Raw genomic sequence first — 14,631 nt, 5'->3', positions numbered from 1 at the left:
ACTGTGGTAAAAGCATGGTAAGTGTTGTGGTTACAGTGCATTTACAACAAATGACACATTAAAACTACAAATAATTTGGTAAAAGCATGGTAAGTTTTGTGATTACTGTCCTTTACACGGTGTAGTAAAGGACAGTAATCACAAAACTTACCATGCTTGCTTATAGTAAAGGACAGTAATCACAAAACTTACCATGCTTTTTTGTTAAACTGAAACAAGGAATGTGGTGTATAATTGTGTAAAATTTATGATGAACAATTGGCTAGCAATTTCGCCAAGCAAATACCAAGAAATAAGTTGCTGCAGTTTGTTTTACGACTACACTTGCAAAATCCGCGATGGGACCAAGGGGGTAATTCATCCAATCCAAACTGATGGCAATCAAGCCATCACTTGCTGTTAGCATTCCATTGACTCCCATTCAATTTGGTGTCACTTTGACAGTGAATAACTTTACATCTGAACTTTACAAAAGACTCAATTTGTCCATTATTTATTTCTAAAGAAACACGAAAATGTATAAAAGGCTCCATTACCTTGTATCTTATGTTATGGCCCCGTAGAAGCAGTTTTTGTCAAAATAGGCTAACGATTGCGTCATAACCACGCGACTCTCTGTCGCACAGTAGAGAGATTACCGTATAGACAGACGGAGAATTTTGCAAGCAATCGGGGGGACGTGGAGGCAAAAAGACTGATAAAGTCAAGGGAGAAGCCCATAGAGAGTCATAAAGTTGCTCCTGCTCCTAGCTCATGGACACCTTCTACTCACGCTCTCCGTCTCTGCAAGTTTCAGAAGGGAATGATTCAGATTTCTCTTGGCACAGCTACTAGAAGACTTCTAGCTCATGTCACATCCATGTTGTTAAGCTCAGTTTGAGTGTGTGCAGTACGCTTAGTCATCAGGAAGTGAGTGCTTCTAATTGACTTCACTTTCTACGTTGAAACCTGGGGTCGCTGTGTCCATTTATATACTGTCTATTAATGTGACTGAGCTCGAATAGCTTCAGCGCCAGTGACTGTTTATTGTACAAAATCACTGTCAATCAAAAGGAGATGCAAGACCCTCCAATCATCACGCAGAAGCCCGGAGTCAAGTCCAGGCCACTCCTTCATTCACAAGGATTGGTCTACACAGAAGAAAGCCCTGTCTGGCTCTTACCCGGTATGGGTTTTGTCGAGCCATTCGTTAGTCTGGTTGTTTGATGAGAAAAATATGAAATGTAGTTGAATAAAACGAGAAGAATCCGCACAACTGCAGCAGCGGAAGACTCTTATTCTGCTGTGCAGAACTGAGGAAGAACTGATGACGACACACTTTGATCTTCTGTTGACAAATTAGAGGAAAGGAGCATTCCATTCCCGCCCACGTGTAGAAATCGAATATTCAAGCTGTTTATTCATTTTTCTACCTCAGAACGAAAAATGAAAGCTGAATTCTTGCTTTTCGTTTTTTTGGAAAAAATGAAAAAACAAAAAGGAACTGTTTTCTAATTTTTTTACTTTCAATATTAAATCAAAACACGACGGAACGAATGATACACGGATTTGTATGTATACTGATTCTGAACGACTCGTCTTCAAGATGAAGGTGTCCTAACGCATTTTTAGTCAATAAAATGTTAACACAATAGTAGCCTACATATTTGACCATTCATTTTTTTACATTATAGGGGAAGCCAAGCTTCCCTGCTGTCTTAAAGAAATCCCCACTGGTACAAAACTACTTTAATGTTTGTGTTCGCTGTTTATTCATAAAGTTTTTATACAGAAGGATGGTTGTGATTGTGATTATTTTTTCATTCTTTGTCACCAAATGGGTCCATTCAAAGCCTTTATAAAGTCCCTCTGGAAACTTTCTCCTAATGGCTGACATTCACAACACATGCAGGCAATTGGGTCTAAATACTAGCTTTGCTATTGCCTGATAATAATCTGTACAATATTGTGATCTGAGCATAGTGTTATACATAGGCTATCGTTGGCTAACGTGAATACATCTATAATCTAACAATATTCTCTCACCGAGACCTCTGCCCTGTTCTTCTCACACCACAACTCAACGTGTCTCCTCTGACCGTTGTTCTGTCTAATCCTGGCCTGTCCTGCTCTCTTGGCCACATAGCAGGCTCTTATATGGCTGAGGTCTGTCATATGAGTAAACATTTAGGCTACAATTTCCTCAGCGTCCGAACTGTCATTGTGATTTATTGCTTTCCTATTGTTTACTTTGACAGCACTCCCTCCCGTTACGTCACTTCCGGTTTGGCGGTTTTTAAATGCCGAAGTACAATTTTCTCACAACAACGACCCCAGAAGCCTAAATAGCGTTTTATGAGTATATGTTTATATTTAAATCTAATTCCTACATTATTTTTCTATACATTGGCTCACTGGGTACACTAACCATAGACAGTCAAAGAAATGGACACAGTGACCCCATTGGATTCAACAGAGAAAAGTGAAGTCAATTAGAAGCTCTTACTTCCTGATGGCTGTGCGACTGCGCAGACTCAAACTGAGCTTGACGACGTAGATGTGACATGAGCAACCCGTCTGTCTTCTAGTAGCTGTGCCGAGAGAAATCTGAATCATTCCCTTCCGAAACTAGCAGAGACGGAGACCATGAGTATGAGCTGTCCATGAGTTAGGAGCAGGATCAACTTTTGCTAGGTATTCTGATTAATTATTTAGTCATTTTGCCTCCACATCCCCCCGATTGCCCGCGAGCTTCTCCTCCTGTCCATACGGTAATCTCTCTACTGTGCGACAGAGAGTCGCGTGGTTATGACGCAATCGTTAGCCTATTTTTACAAAAACTGCTTCTACGGGGCCATAACACAAGCTACAAGGTAATGAAGCCTTTTATACATTTTCGTGTTTCTTTAGAAATAAATAATGGACAAATGGAGTCTTTAAACGCCTCAGATGTAAAGTTATTCGCTGTCAAAGTGACGCCAAAATGAATGGGAGTCAATGGATTGCTAACAGCAGGGCTGCGTTCAGCCCTGACAAAACGTTGCACAATGTTTTTTAAACAGAAACGGTGATGCGTTGAACACACTGTTCTGATGACGCAAGAGTTGCAACTATGGCAGCTGAGAAGGCCATTCTTTGTGTTCTTTGTGAAGAATTTCCGGTGCCTGGTATAAATATGTGTTTAATACTACAAAATATGCCCGATGTTACAGTTACTGCACTTGCCGCACACATCTTACCTAATTCAGACTAAAACACATCTATTTAGCCTCACATACTGACTTTATTTGTAGTTCATACTGTTTTAATACCCTGTATTTTCTTTCTCATTTTTAGGAAAAGCACTTAATTACCATTGTTTATTTCTATACCAAATGTCATACACTTGCAATGAAGCTAAAAATATAAACAACTACATCATTATGTTGATATCCTATATTTTTACAATACAACTTACAACAAACATGTCTTCTAATATCCTCAGTTGTTGCGTATACCGAGCTGCATCAAACAAATTTGTAAACTACTTTCCTTGAACCCATTGTGCGAGTTCACTTTAATACCGCGTGCTTTATATACATGTTGCTGCTGACCAAACAAGAGAAAACGTATCTCAAACCCCGTTGCACACCGGTGCACGCCGTTTCCAGGAAACATGACGTTCAACCCGTAGCAAAACAAAACGTTGCGCACCGTTTTGAACTTGAACGTGCCCCAGGTGATGGTCTGCTAATCAATGGCGTCGCCCGGGGAAGCTTCAATTTCCGGCTGATGGATTACCCCCCTGACTCTAACCTGCAATAGGCTCTATGCACGAACGCTGCTGATGTATTTCCAGTAGGATCTCAGCCAGCGTCTTTACTTCTTCTTCTTCTTCTTCTTCTGGTGTTTAATGGCGGATTGGCAGACCAACATAAATGGTGCATTTCCGCCACCTACTGATCTGGAGTGTGGAGTGTACTTGGCTTTGGAAGAAATAAAAAAAATAATAATTAAATTCTATTTATTATTCCTGTTTTATTTAGATATTTAAATAATAATTCATGAATTCTTGATTGTCTTGTCCCATTTCCTAACAATACTTTTATTGAAATTGTATCAACTCCCATCCTTCGTAACTCTTGACTTAACTGTTGTCTCTCCCTTTCATATGCAGCACATTCTAAAAGAATATGCTGCGCTGTTTCTAACTCCCCGCAATTATCATAGTTTCCTGTATCATGCTTCCCTATTTTATAAAGATTATAATTTAATGCAGTGTGACCAATTCTTAACCTATAATGACATCTTTTTTTCTTATTTCCATATCTTTTCCTCTCATTTCCAACCCGTTCCTGAATTTGATAAAGATGTCTTCCTTTAGAGTCATTATTCCATATCTTTTGCCATCTTTTACTAATTTCAATTGCTATTAATCTCTTGATTTCTGATTTACTTAGTGATACATTAATTTCTATTTGTGGATGATTTAATGCTTTCTTTGCCAACTTGTCTACCTCCTCATTACCATCCACACCCACATGTGCTGGCACCCAGAGGAAGAATACCAATACCCCTAACTGCCTTGCTCTAAATAAACCTTGCAAAACTTCAAATATTAAATCTTGTCGAGATTCAGATTTTCCACTCATAAGACTAGTGAGAGCAGCCATTGAATCAGTACATATCATAGTTCTTGATGGTTGAACTTCTTCAATCCACTGTAGTGCTAATATGATAGCTAGTAATTCAGTAGTAAATACTGACACATGATCCGATAATCTTTTTGCAATGTTTATATTAAATGTAGGAATGAATACTGCTGCTGCAGTTCTACCAGACTCTGGTTCCTTTGACCCATCTGTAAATACCTGTAATACTGAATAATATTCTCGATTTACATACTGTTTAACTACTAACTTAGTTGGTATGCTTATTTGTTTATTTATTTATTTATGTACTGTATTTGTAAGTCAATTAATGGCATAGGATACATCCGAGGGGGAATTGCTGGTATTGGAACAGAAGGGGCTATTAAATATTCTTTCAATCCCAAGCTATTTGCCTCCTTCCCTACTACCCAACCAAAGCTTGCTATTTCTTTGTATTCATACTCCCAACATTCCTTCAAAAGTATTTTTACCGGATGACTTTCCAGATGTCCACATACACCAGACCAGTATCTCAACCTTAATTGAAGTCTGCGTTGTTCCAACGATAATTCTCCTAATTCAACTTGTAGTGATATTACCGAAGAAGATCTAAATGCTCCACAACAAATTCGCAATGCCTGATTTTGAATTACTTGTATTTTTTTAAGTAAAGTTTTATTCGCAGAACTGTATACCATACTTCCATAGTCTATATTTGACCTGATCACTGCATAATAAATTATTTTCAGTGACTGGCAACTTGCCCCCCAATCCGCACCTGACAAGCATCTTAAGACATTTATTCCTTTTTTACACTTTTCTATCAATTTCTGAATATGAACTCCAAAGTTTAATTTATAATCCATCCACATACCCAGAAATCTCACTACTTTGACTTGTTCCAGCTGATTACCATACATTTTAATATTTAACATAGGATTATTTTTCTTATTTGAAAAACAAATTACTTGTGTTTTTACCACAGAAAACCAAAAACCCCAACTATTTGCCCATTTCTCCACCTCCTTCACTGCTTTTTGCATTTTATTTTCTACAAATAGCATATTACGCCCCCTTTTCCACAATGCCCCGTCGTCTGCATACAATGATCTTCCTATTCCAGTCTCAATATTACTAAATATGTCATTAATCATTAAGTTCCATTCTCAATTGAAAGAATCCTAGAATATGCAGACCCTACTCTAACTTGAATCGTTCTTCCAAACAAAAAACTTGAAATCCAGTTGCGTCTTTACTTCTGCATAGCGTGTTCTATACATACTGTCTATGGTTCTATAGCGAAGTGTATAGCAGCAAAACTTTAATTAAATTCATTTTCTCAGAAACGGAGACAACGACTTTAGAAAAAGATTCGCTGGTCGAATTTTTTCGCATGATATGAGAGATTACTCACCCTCAAAGTTGTCGATGTTGCTCGAAATATGTAATTTAAAGCCCTTCTCTTTCTTTTTTTTATCTTTTTTTTTTTATTAGGTTCATCTTGGGTCTGACAGAGAGTAACAATAACATGTTATATAGTATAAATAACATAGATACATGTACACTCGTAATGTAACATACATTAATTCAGATTATGAAAATAAAAAGATAAGTATAATTGTTTGCATACAAATACACACACACACACACACACACACACACACACACACACACAAAAAAAAACAAAAAAAACATTAAGTCGTTGTTGACTCCTTAAAATACTCTAGGAAAGGGCTCCAGACTTTCAGAAAGAGTTTTGGATTTTGTTTCATTGCGAACCGAATCTTTTCCATCCTGAGAGCATACAAAAGGTCAAAAACCCATTGGCGGTAAGAAGGGGGAGCTGCTGCCTTCCAATTCATAAGAATAAGTCGCCTAGCCAGTAAGGTTCCAAAGGCTACACTATCAGCTTGCAATGTGTTTAGACTAACGGATTCTGGCAAAATACCAAACAGTACTGTTAATGGGTTAAGGCGGGCGTACACGGTGCGAGTTCGAACCAGGATCGGACACTCGGGACATCGTGAGATATTGCACACGTTGCGAGTCAGTTTAACTGATAATCGCGCCAAAGCAGCTGGTACACGGCACGACTGTCCTGCACGAATTTTATCCCGAGCCGGCAGCAATCACGTGAGCTTTCGCGCTAAACACAGAGACCGTCAATGTTGCATGCAGGCAAAGCTTCAGAATAGAAAAAAAATGACAGAAATGTGTGTGCAAATGATTTGTTGTAAAGCAGAGAACAGTAGCCATTCCTTTCAACATAAAAACTTGAGAGAGAGAGAGAGAGAGAGAGAGAGAGAGAGAGGTGTGTGTGTGTGTGTGTGTGTGTGTGTGTGTGTGTGTGTGTGTGTGTGTGTGAGAGAGAGAGAGAGAGAGAGAGACAGTGTATGCGCACGCTGTATGGTTGCTGCCACTGAGGTATAGCCCCATCGACGTGGTTGTGTATGATTAGCAATAGGGGACAGCTGGTGAAAATCGGGCCGACTCCCCGAATTTTTTAAACATGTTTAAAAATGATCGGGAGGTCGGGGAGGTGCTCATAACGTGTTCGGCTCGGCTCGTAATTCCTCTCACACGCTGCGAGCCGCGACCATGCGAGCATCACCGATTCCACTCGATTTCTCCCGAGTGAAAAAAATCATCTGCGAGCTCGTAAAAACAGCAAAAATCGCACCGTGTACGCCCGCCTTTAGGGTCTATTGTTAAAGAAAAAATAACAGAGAAGCACCCAAAGATTTTCCCCCAAAAATCTGATAATTTCGGACAGGACCAAAAAGAATGTGATAAGGTAGCTGGTTCAGTTAAGCAGCGAAGGCAGGTTGGGTCGAGATCAGGGAATATTCTGCTTAGTTTAGCTCTAGACCAATGAACTCTGTGCACTACCTTGAATTGGATGAGGGTATGCCTAGCATTTATAGAAGATGAATGTATACGGGCAAGAATTAGATCCCAAATATTTTCCTCCAGCGTCAAATTCAGTTCCTCCTCCGAGAGTGCCTTGAGTGGACGCACTGAAGGGGACTGTTTTGCATTGATTATGGTAAATATTTTAGAAATAACCCCTTTCAAAGATGTATGAAGGTCTAATATGTTATCAAGTATATTTTTAGTTGGCAGAGAGGGAAAGTTTGAAAACTGCTTTCGAATAAAGTTCCGTATCTGAAAGTATCTAAATAGATGTGAATTGGGTAGGTCGAATCTTTCTTGGAGTTGCGTAAAGGATGCAAAATTGTTATCTATGTATAGTTGATCAATTGTAGATAGGCCTTTTTCCCTCCAGATATTAAAAGCCCCATCCATCAGGGAAGGTGGAAATAATATATTGCAAAAAACAGGCGCTGTAATACAAGGGTCCTTAAGGTCTAACGCCAAACGTAATTGAGACCAAATCCTTAATGAATGTTTGACAACAGGTTTTTTTTTTACTAAAGTAGTATGCTTATAGGGAATTGGTACACATAATAAGGATGTCAAAGTTGCTGGAGTACAAGAGGCAGATTCCAATAGTACCCACTGAGACTTCTTTAATTGCAAATCCTGCTGCACCCAATATAACAGGTTCCTAATGTTTGCTGCCCAATAATAGGTTTGAAAATTTGGCAAAGCCAGGCCGCCCAAACACTTTGGTTTCATAAGATGACTTTGATTAATTCTTTTTGACTTATCCCATATGAAAGAAGAGATATTCCGTTGCAAAACTGTGAAAAAGGATTTTGGAATAAATATAGAAAGGCATTGAAAAAGATATAAAAATTTAGGAAGTATATTCATTTTGATAATATTCACCCTTCCTATCAAAGAAAGAGGGAGACATTTCCAGGACATGAAGAGAGACTTGACATGATTATAAAGAGGACTAATGTTGGCTTTGAACAGGTCAGAGTATTTACGAGTCACCTGAATCCCCAGGTATTTGAAACGATTTCTGACAACCTTAAATTGAAAATCTGAGTATGAAACCTGAAGGGAAGATAAATTCAATGGGAACAATTCACTTTTACAGAAATTTAGTTTGTATCCAGAGAAACTACTAAAGACATTCAGAATGGAAAAAACTTGAGGAATTGAAATAAGAGGGTTAGACAGAAAAAGAAGAAGGTCATCTGCATATAAAGAGACCTTGTGTACCATACCTGCACGGGTGATACCACAGACCTGTGCACTGGACTGCAGGGCAATTGCAAGGGGTTCAATGGCTATGGCAAATAACAATGGGGAAAGTGGACACCCCTGTCTTGTGCCCCGTTGTAGTTCGAAATACTCTGAACAAATATTATTAGTACGTACAGAAGCTTTAGGGGCCGCATATACAATTTTAATCCAGGAGACAAATGTAGGGCCAAATCCGAATTTTCCTAAAACCTGAAAAAGGTAATTCCATTCAACACGGTCAAACGCCTTTTCAGCGTCGAGTGACATAACCACCTCTGGATTATTTGAATGGGAAGAATACAATATATTAAAAAGGCGTCTAATATTAGAAAAAGAATGTCTATTCCCGAATAAATCCAGTTTGATCATGTGAAATAATTTGACCCATAGAGCTTTCCATACGGATAGATAAGAGTTTTGCTAAGATCTTATAGTCGCAATTTAACAAAGAAATGGGACGATATGAACCACATTCAAGTGGATTCTTGTCTTTCTTTAGAAGCAGAGAAATAGTCGCTTGGTAGAGACCCGCAGGCAAATAACCATTCTGAAGGCTTTCTAAAAAAACTGAAAGTAAAATAGGGCTTAACAATTTAGAAAATATTTTATAAAATTCGGACGGAAATCCGTCAGGCCCTGGGGCCTTACCAGATTTCATGGACGCTATAGATTCCTCAATTTCTTCCACTTGAATGTCCTTCTCTAAAGAGTCATGGGACACTTTGTTGATAGTAGAGAACTCAATTCCATTAAGGAAAGTGTTAATTGTGAAAGCATCTGGTGGGGATTCTGAGGAGTATAGGTCAACATAAAACTGTTTGAATTCAGAATTTATTTCTTTATAATTTGCTGTGATGGTTCCTGATTGTAATTTAAGTTGGGGAATCATACGAGATGCTTCAGCCTCACGAATCTGCCGAGCAAGCAACTTCCCTGTTCTATCACTTTGCTCATAAATCCTATGTTGAGCACGCAGAATCAGTTTTTCAGCCTTATCAGTTGATAAAATATCATATTTTGCCTGTAATAACTGACGCTCTTCAAAAAGCTCAGGGGAGGGATCCGAAGAATACTGGCTATCAATATGCGCTATGGAGTTGGATATTTCTATTCGTTTTTTTTTCCCTTTCTTGATTTTTATGGGATGAATAAGAAATTATTAAACCACGTAAATAACATTTCAGGCTTTCCCAAATGGTCGAGTATGGCATGCCTGGTGTGGTATTGACTTCCATAAAACTCGATATATTAGAAGAAACAAATTCAATAAAATCCTTATCAGATAGGAGACCTGGATTAAGACGCCACTGACAATATTTAGGTGGCTGGTGTGGAATCTTAAGCTCTAATATAATTGGTGCATGATCAGAAATTACTATACTTTGGTAAGAACAGTCCTGTAAGTATGGAAGAAATTTATGGTCCAGAAAGAAATAATCAATACGAGAATACGTCTGGTGAACATGAGAAAAAAAGGAATACTTCCTATCAGAGGGATGCAAGTGACGGAATGCATCACATATACCGTACCTTTGCATAAAAGTGAGGATAACTGATGCACATTTTGATAGAGCTATGATTTTTTTGGAAGATCTGTCAAGAGCGGGAGACATAACGCAATTAAAGTCCCCAGCCAAAATAAGTGGGTGTGAGTGAATATTAGGAATGCAAGACAGAAAAGAAGAAATAAAAGTAGGATCATCATAATTGGGTGCATAAACATTTGCAAGAGTCATGGGGGTTGAGAAAAGTGTTCCTGATACAATAATATATCTTCCTTTCTGATCTACAATAGTATCAGAGACTACAAATGGGACAGATTTATGCACTAAAATTGCACAGCCTCTAGATTTGGAATGAAATATTGAATGGAAAACCTGACCTACCCAATCCCTTTTTAACCTAAAGTGATCAGCAGGACGGAGGTGCGTTTCTTGCAAAAAAACAAAGTCTGCCTTTAAGCTCTTCAGATGGTTCAAGACCCGGTTACGTTTAACAGGATTATTGACAGCCTTACAATTCCAGCTAACATATCTCAAAGAGTTTGCCATGTGAAAGTGTTTAATAAAAGAGGCATCCTATTCAGGAAGAGAATGAAAACAAAAGAAAACCAACTAACAAAATACATAAAAACAATTACAACAAAAACAAAACAAAACAAAACAAACAGAGACCTAAAATAAACAGAAACACATCCATGTGTAAAAGACACCCAATGATGAACACCACGAAGAATAAATGAACTTGGAGATGAACTCAGCTTTGAAACTACAACACCACCCAATCCTCCCTCCCCGCCCCTACACCCCTACACCCCTACCGAAAGCCGGTTAGACCCCTCAGCCCATATTTCACATTGGATCGGGACTTCAGCACTCGTTTCACGTCGTAATACGCTGCCCTCTTTTTGGCGATCTCAGGGGGGAAATCATGGAAAATGTGGACGAATCTGTCTTTGAATTTGAGCTGTTTGGATTGAAAAGCCATCCGCAGAATGTCTTCCTTGACGTCAAATCGGTGAAAGCATATGACAAACGCCCGCAGTCTCTGACCCTCCGCGGGTCGCGCTGCCAGTGTACGGTGGGCTCGGGCAAGAAGCGGTGGTTCACGGAGGTTGAATATTTCTTGCAGTGCTTCAGAGATAAATTTTGTCGGATGTGTGCCTTCCATACCCTCGGGAATACCCACAAGACGCAAATTGCTTCGACGTGAGCGGCATTCCAAATCTGTGCACTTAGCCTGAAGAGCGGTAATCTCGTTCCGTAAGGAAGTCACGGTGGGCTCAAGTGCCTGCAAACTAGTCGTCCACTCAGATGTAGCATTTTCCAGACTAGTTAGTCTATCCTCGTGCGCTTTCACTTCTGAAGTTAACGTCGTTAGTGAATTATGTACTTCTTCTCTCAGGGATGATATTTCTTTCTGTAACTCCGCTGCATGCGTGTCAAACTTTTGGTGAATTCCAGCTTCCAAAGACTTAATCGCTGACATTATTGTAGCACCATCAGTTATGCTAGTTTCATCTTTTGCTAGCTCTGCAGATCCGTTAGAGCTCACCGGATCAGTCTTTTTCTGTCGCGGAGCTTTCGACATTGAGGCGCAAAGTTCAGAAATAACGCACAAAACAATTTAACAGCTGTGATGAGTGTATAAAATGGGTTATAACTTATATAGAAAGTAAATATAACAATTAGTTTGCAGAGCTTCCGATCCTACGACCTCACATGTCAGACGTTAAACCGGAAGTCCAGCCCTTCTCTTTCTTACTCTTATGTGTGACAGCTAACTGCCTCACAATATTGTTAACCGCTGGATTCTTGTAAACAGCAAGTGTAATTTGCCATTATCTCCACCTAATGCAAAAACGGCTTTCGACACAGCACCGGATGTTAGGGCGGGCTGAGACAAAACACAGAAGCGATCATGCATCTCATAGAGCGTGCATTATGCCCTTTAATGATGATATTCATTTCAAATTTAAATTTCAAACTATTTACTTTTATAAACCATCAAATGACCGTGTTAATCTGTGACAAACCCTGTGTGTGTGTGTTTGGTGATTCAGTCCTGCAGTCAGTGAAGGAGGGAGATTCAGTCACTCTAAACTCTGATAGGTGGGTGAGCCAGATGTTGATGTGGGATGATATGATTGAGTGGAAGTTTGGAGATGAAAACACTGTAATAGCTGAAATCAATAAACGGGCCGACAGAATCACTGTATATGATGATGTTCTTGATGGGAGATTCAGAGACAGACTGAAGCTGGACAATCAAACTGGATCTCTGACCATCACAAACACCACAACTGAACATGCAGGAGATTATAGACTACAGACCAATAGAGAGATCAAGAGTTTCAGGCTCTATGTCTTTGGTGAGTTAAATTTCAGTTTCACTTGTTTTATATTTTAATCAGCACAAAGATACAATTAATAATTCAAACTCCATTTTGCTTTTGTTGTTTAATGATGATATTCATTTCAAATGTAAATGTCAAATTATTTACTTTTATAAACCATCAAGTGACCGTCTTAAAGGAATACTCCACCGTCTTTTCATATTAAGCTATGTTATTCCCTTAACTAAGACGAGTTGATACATACCTCTCTCGTCTCAGTGCGTGCACTCAATCACTCTGGCGCGCGGCGAAACTTTTTTCACTCAGTTCATTCAATACGGGCCAAGCAGAGAAGCTACTAAACACCTCCACGTTTGTGTTTAAATAGGGAAAACGTGGAGGTGTTTAGTAGCTTCTCTGCTTGGCCCGTATTGAATGAACTGAGTGAACAAAGTTTCGCCGCGCGCCAGAGCGATTGAGTGCACGCACTGAGACGAGAGAGGTATGTATCAACTCGTCTTAGTTAAGGGAATAACATAGCTTAATATGAAAAGACGGTGGAGTATTCCTTTAATCTCTCTCTCTGTGTGTGTGTGTGTGTGTGTGTGTGTGTGTGTGTGTGTGTGTGTGTGTGTGTGTGTGTGTGTGTGTGTGTGTGTGTTTGGTGATTCAGTCCTTAAGTTTTTTTTGTAAATTTTTACCTATTCAATTTAGTAAACCATTATAAAGTGATTTAACAGTATTAATCTTTGCAAACCCTGTTTCTGTTTGTTCTCTGTGTGTTTGACAGATGAAGTGAAGTCAGTGTCAGTGAAGGAGGGAGATTCAGTCTCTCTAAACTCTGATCTTACTGAAATGAAGGATGATGATGTGATTCGGTGGATGTTTGGAAATAAAAACACTTTAATAGCTGGAATCAATAAACGGGCCGACAGAATCACTGTATATGATGATGTTCTTGATGGGAGATTCAGAGACAGACTGAAGCTGGACAAACAAACTGGATCTCTGACCATCACAAACACCACAACTGAACATGAAGGAGATTATAAACTACTGATGATTACAGGAGGAAGATTCTCATCAAAATCATTCAATGTTTCTGTCTATGGTGAGTAAAGATCATAGTCTTCTCCTTCAGATATTCTTATTTTATTAATTATTTGTATATTGAATTGTTGAATCATTTTAGAGTTTGAAATGACAAATCATAAGAAATGATTATAATATTGTTGATCATATTTCTGTGTATTCAGAAATATTAGTTGATGTCAGCACTGATATTAGTGTTTATTGACTGATCGGATGTGATTTGATGTGTTTATTCCTCAGACTCTGTCCACTGTTGTGGTCCTACTGAAGCTGTGATCCGATTGGTCCTCTCTGCTCTGGTGGGCGTGGCTACTGTCATCATTGTGGTTTATGAGATCAGATCCAGAAGAGCTGAACGAGATCAAGCACATATTCACACATCAGGTACATGATTGAGGATGGCATTTCTCACAAACTGATACTGCATGTATAATTATCTGTGAGATTTATTAATTTATGGCTTTTTATGTTCATCTTTTTCAGGAAGTATTGAAATCTAAAGCAGAACGCTGAACTTTAAAGGTTCTTCAAGTGTGGTTTTGTTCTTCTAGTGTTTTTTTCATAATAAATATTGATGATTATTTGAATTTGTGCTCTCTTGCAGTGTCAGATTTTAACAGTGTCACTTTATTGTTTATATTTCACTTTATTGTTTATAACTTCTCTCAGATACAAAAATAATAATAAAGAGACACAGATCTCTCTTTACTACTGCTGTATATTTGTCTTTTCAAATGTCTTTTTTTTGTATATGTATTTTCTTGCCTTTATCAATAAAGTTTCTCACTCTGAGGTTCAAGAGTCTCTCATGATTTATTCAGAGGAATACAAACTTTATGTATATTTTAAATATTTCAGCAGTGTACCGTATACAGCTTTATTTCTACTCTTTTAACAGGTGCTTCTTATAGCCTATCTGTAAAAACATTATTTTTT

At 38.6% G+C, this 14,631-nt stretch overlaps 1 protein-coding gene across 1 annotated transcript in view; it reads left to right on the top strand.

Moving 5' to 3' along the window:
- LOC309474951 (uncharacterized protein) overlaps positions 1 to 14,195 on the top strand; it is a gene marked incomplete at both ends in the record, with an annotated part of 355,810 nt that extends 341,615 nt beyond the window's left edge. The window contains 3 exons of the mRNA XM_082137569.1: positions 13,394 to 13,714; positions 13,936 to 14,079; positions 14,179 to 14,195. Of these exons, the coding sequence (XP_081993695.1) occupies positions 13,394 to 13,714; positions 13,936 to 14,079; positions 14,179 to 14,195 (482 nt within the window). The remainder of the gene's footprint in view (positions 1 to 13,393; positions 13,715 to 13,935; positions 14,080 to 14,178) is intronic.
- Between the last annotated feature and the right edge of the window lie 436 nt (positions 14,196 to 14,631).

The sequence above is a fragment of the Leuciscus leuciscus genome (genome assembly GCF_965113295.1).
Source record: "Leuciscus leuciscus genome assembly, chromosome: 15".
Lineage (NCBI taxonomy): Eukaryota > Metazoa > Chordata > Actinopteri > Cypriniformes > Leuciscidae > Leuciscus > Leuciscus leuciscus.
This window is presented reverse-complemented; position numbering and strand designations above follow the sequence as displayed.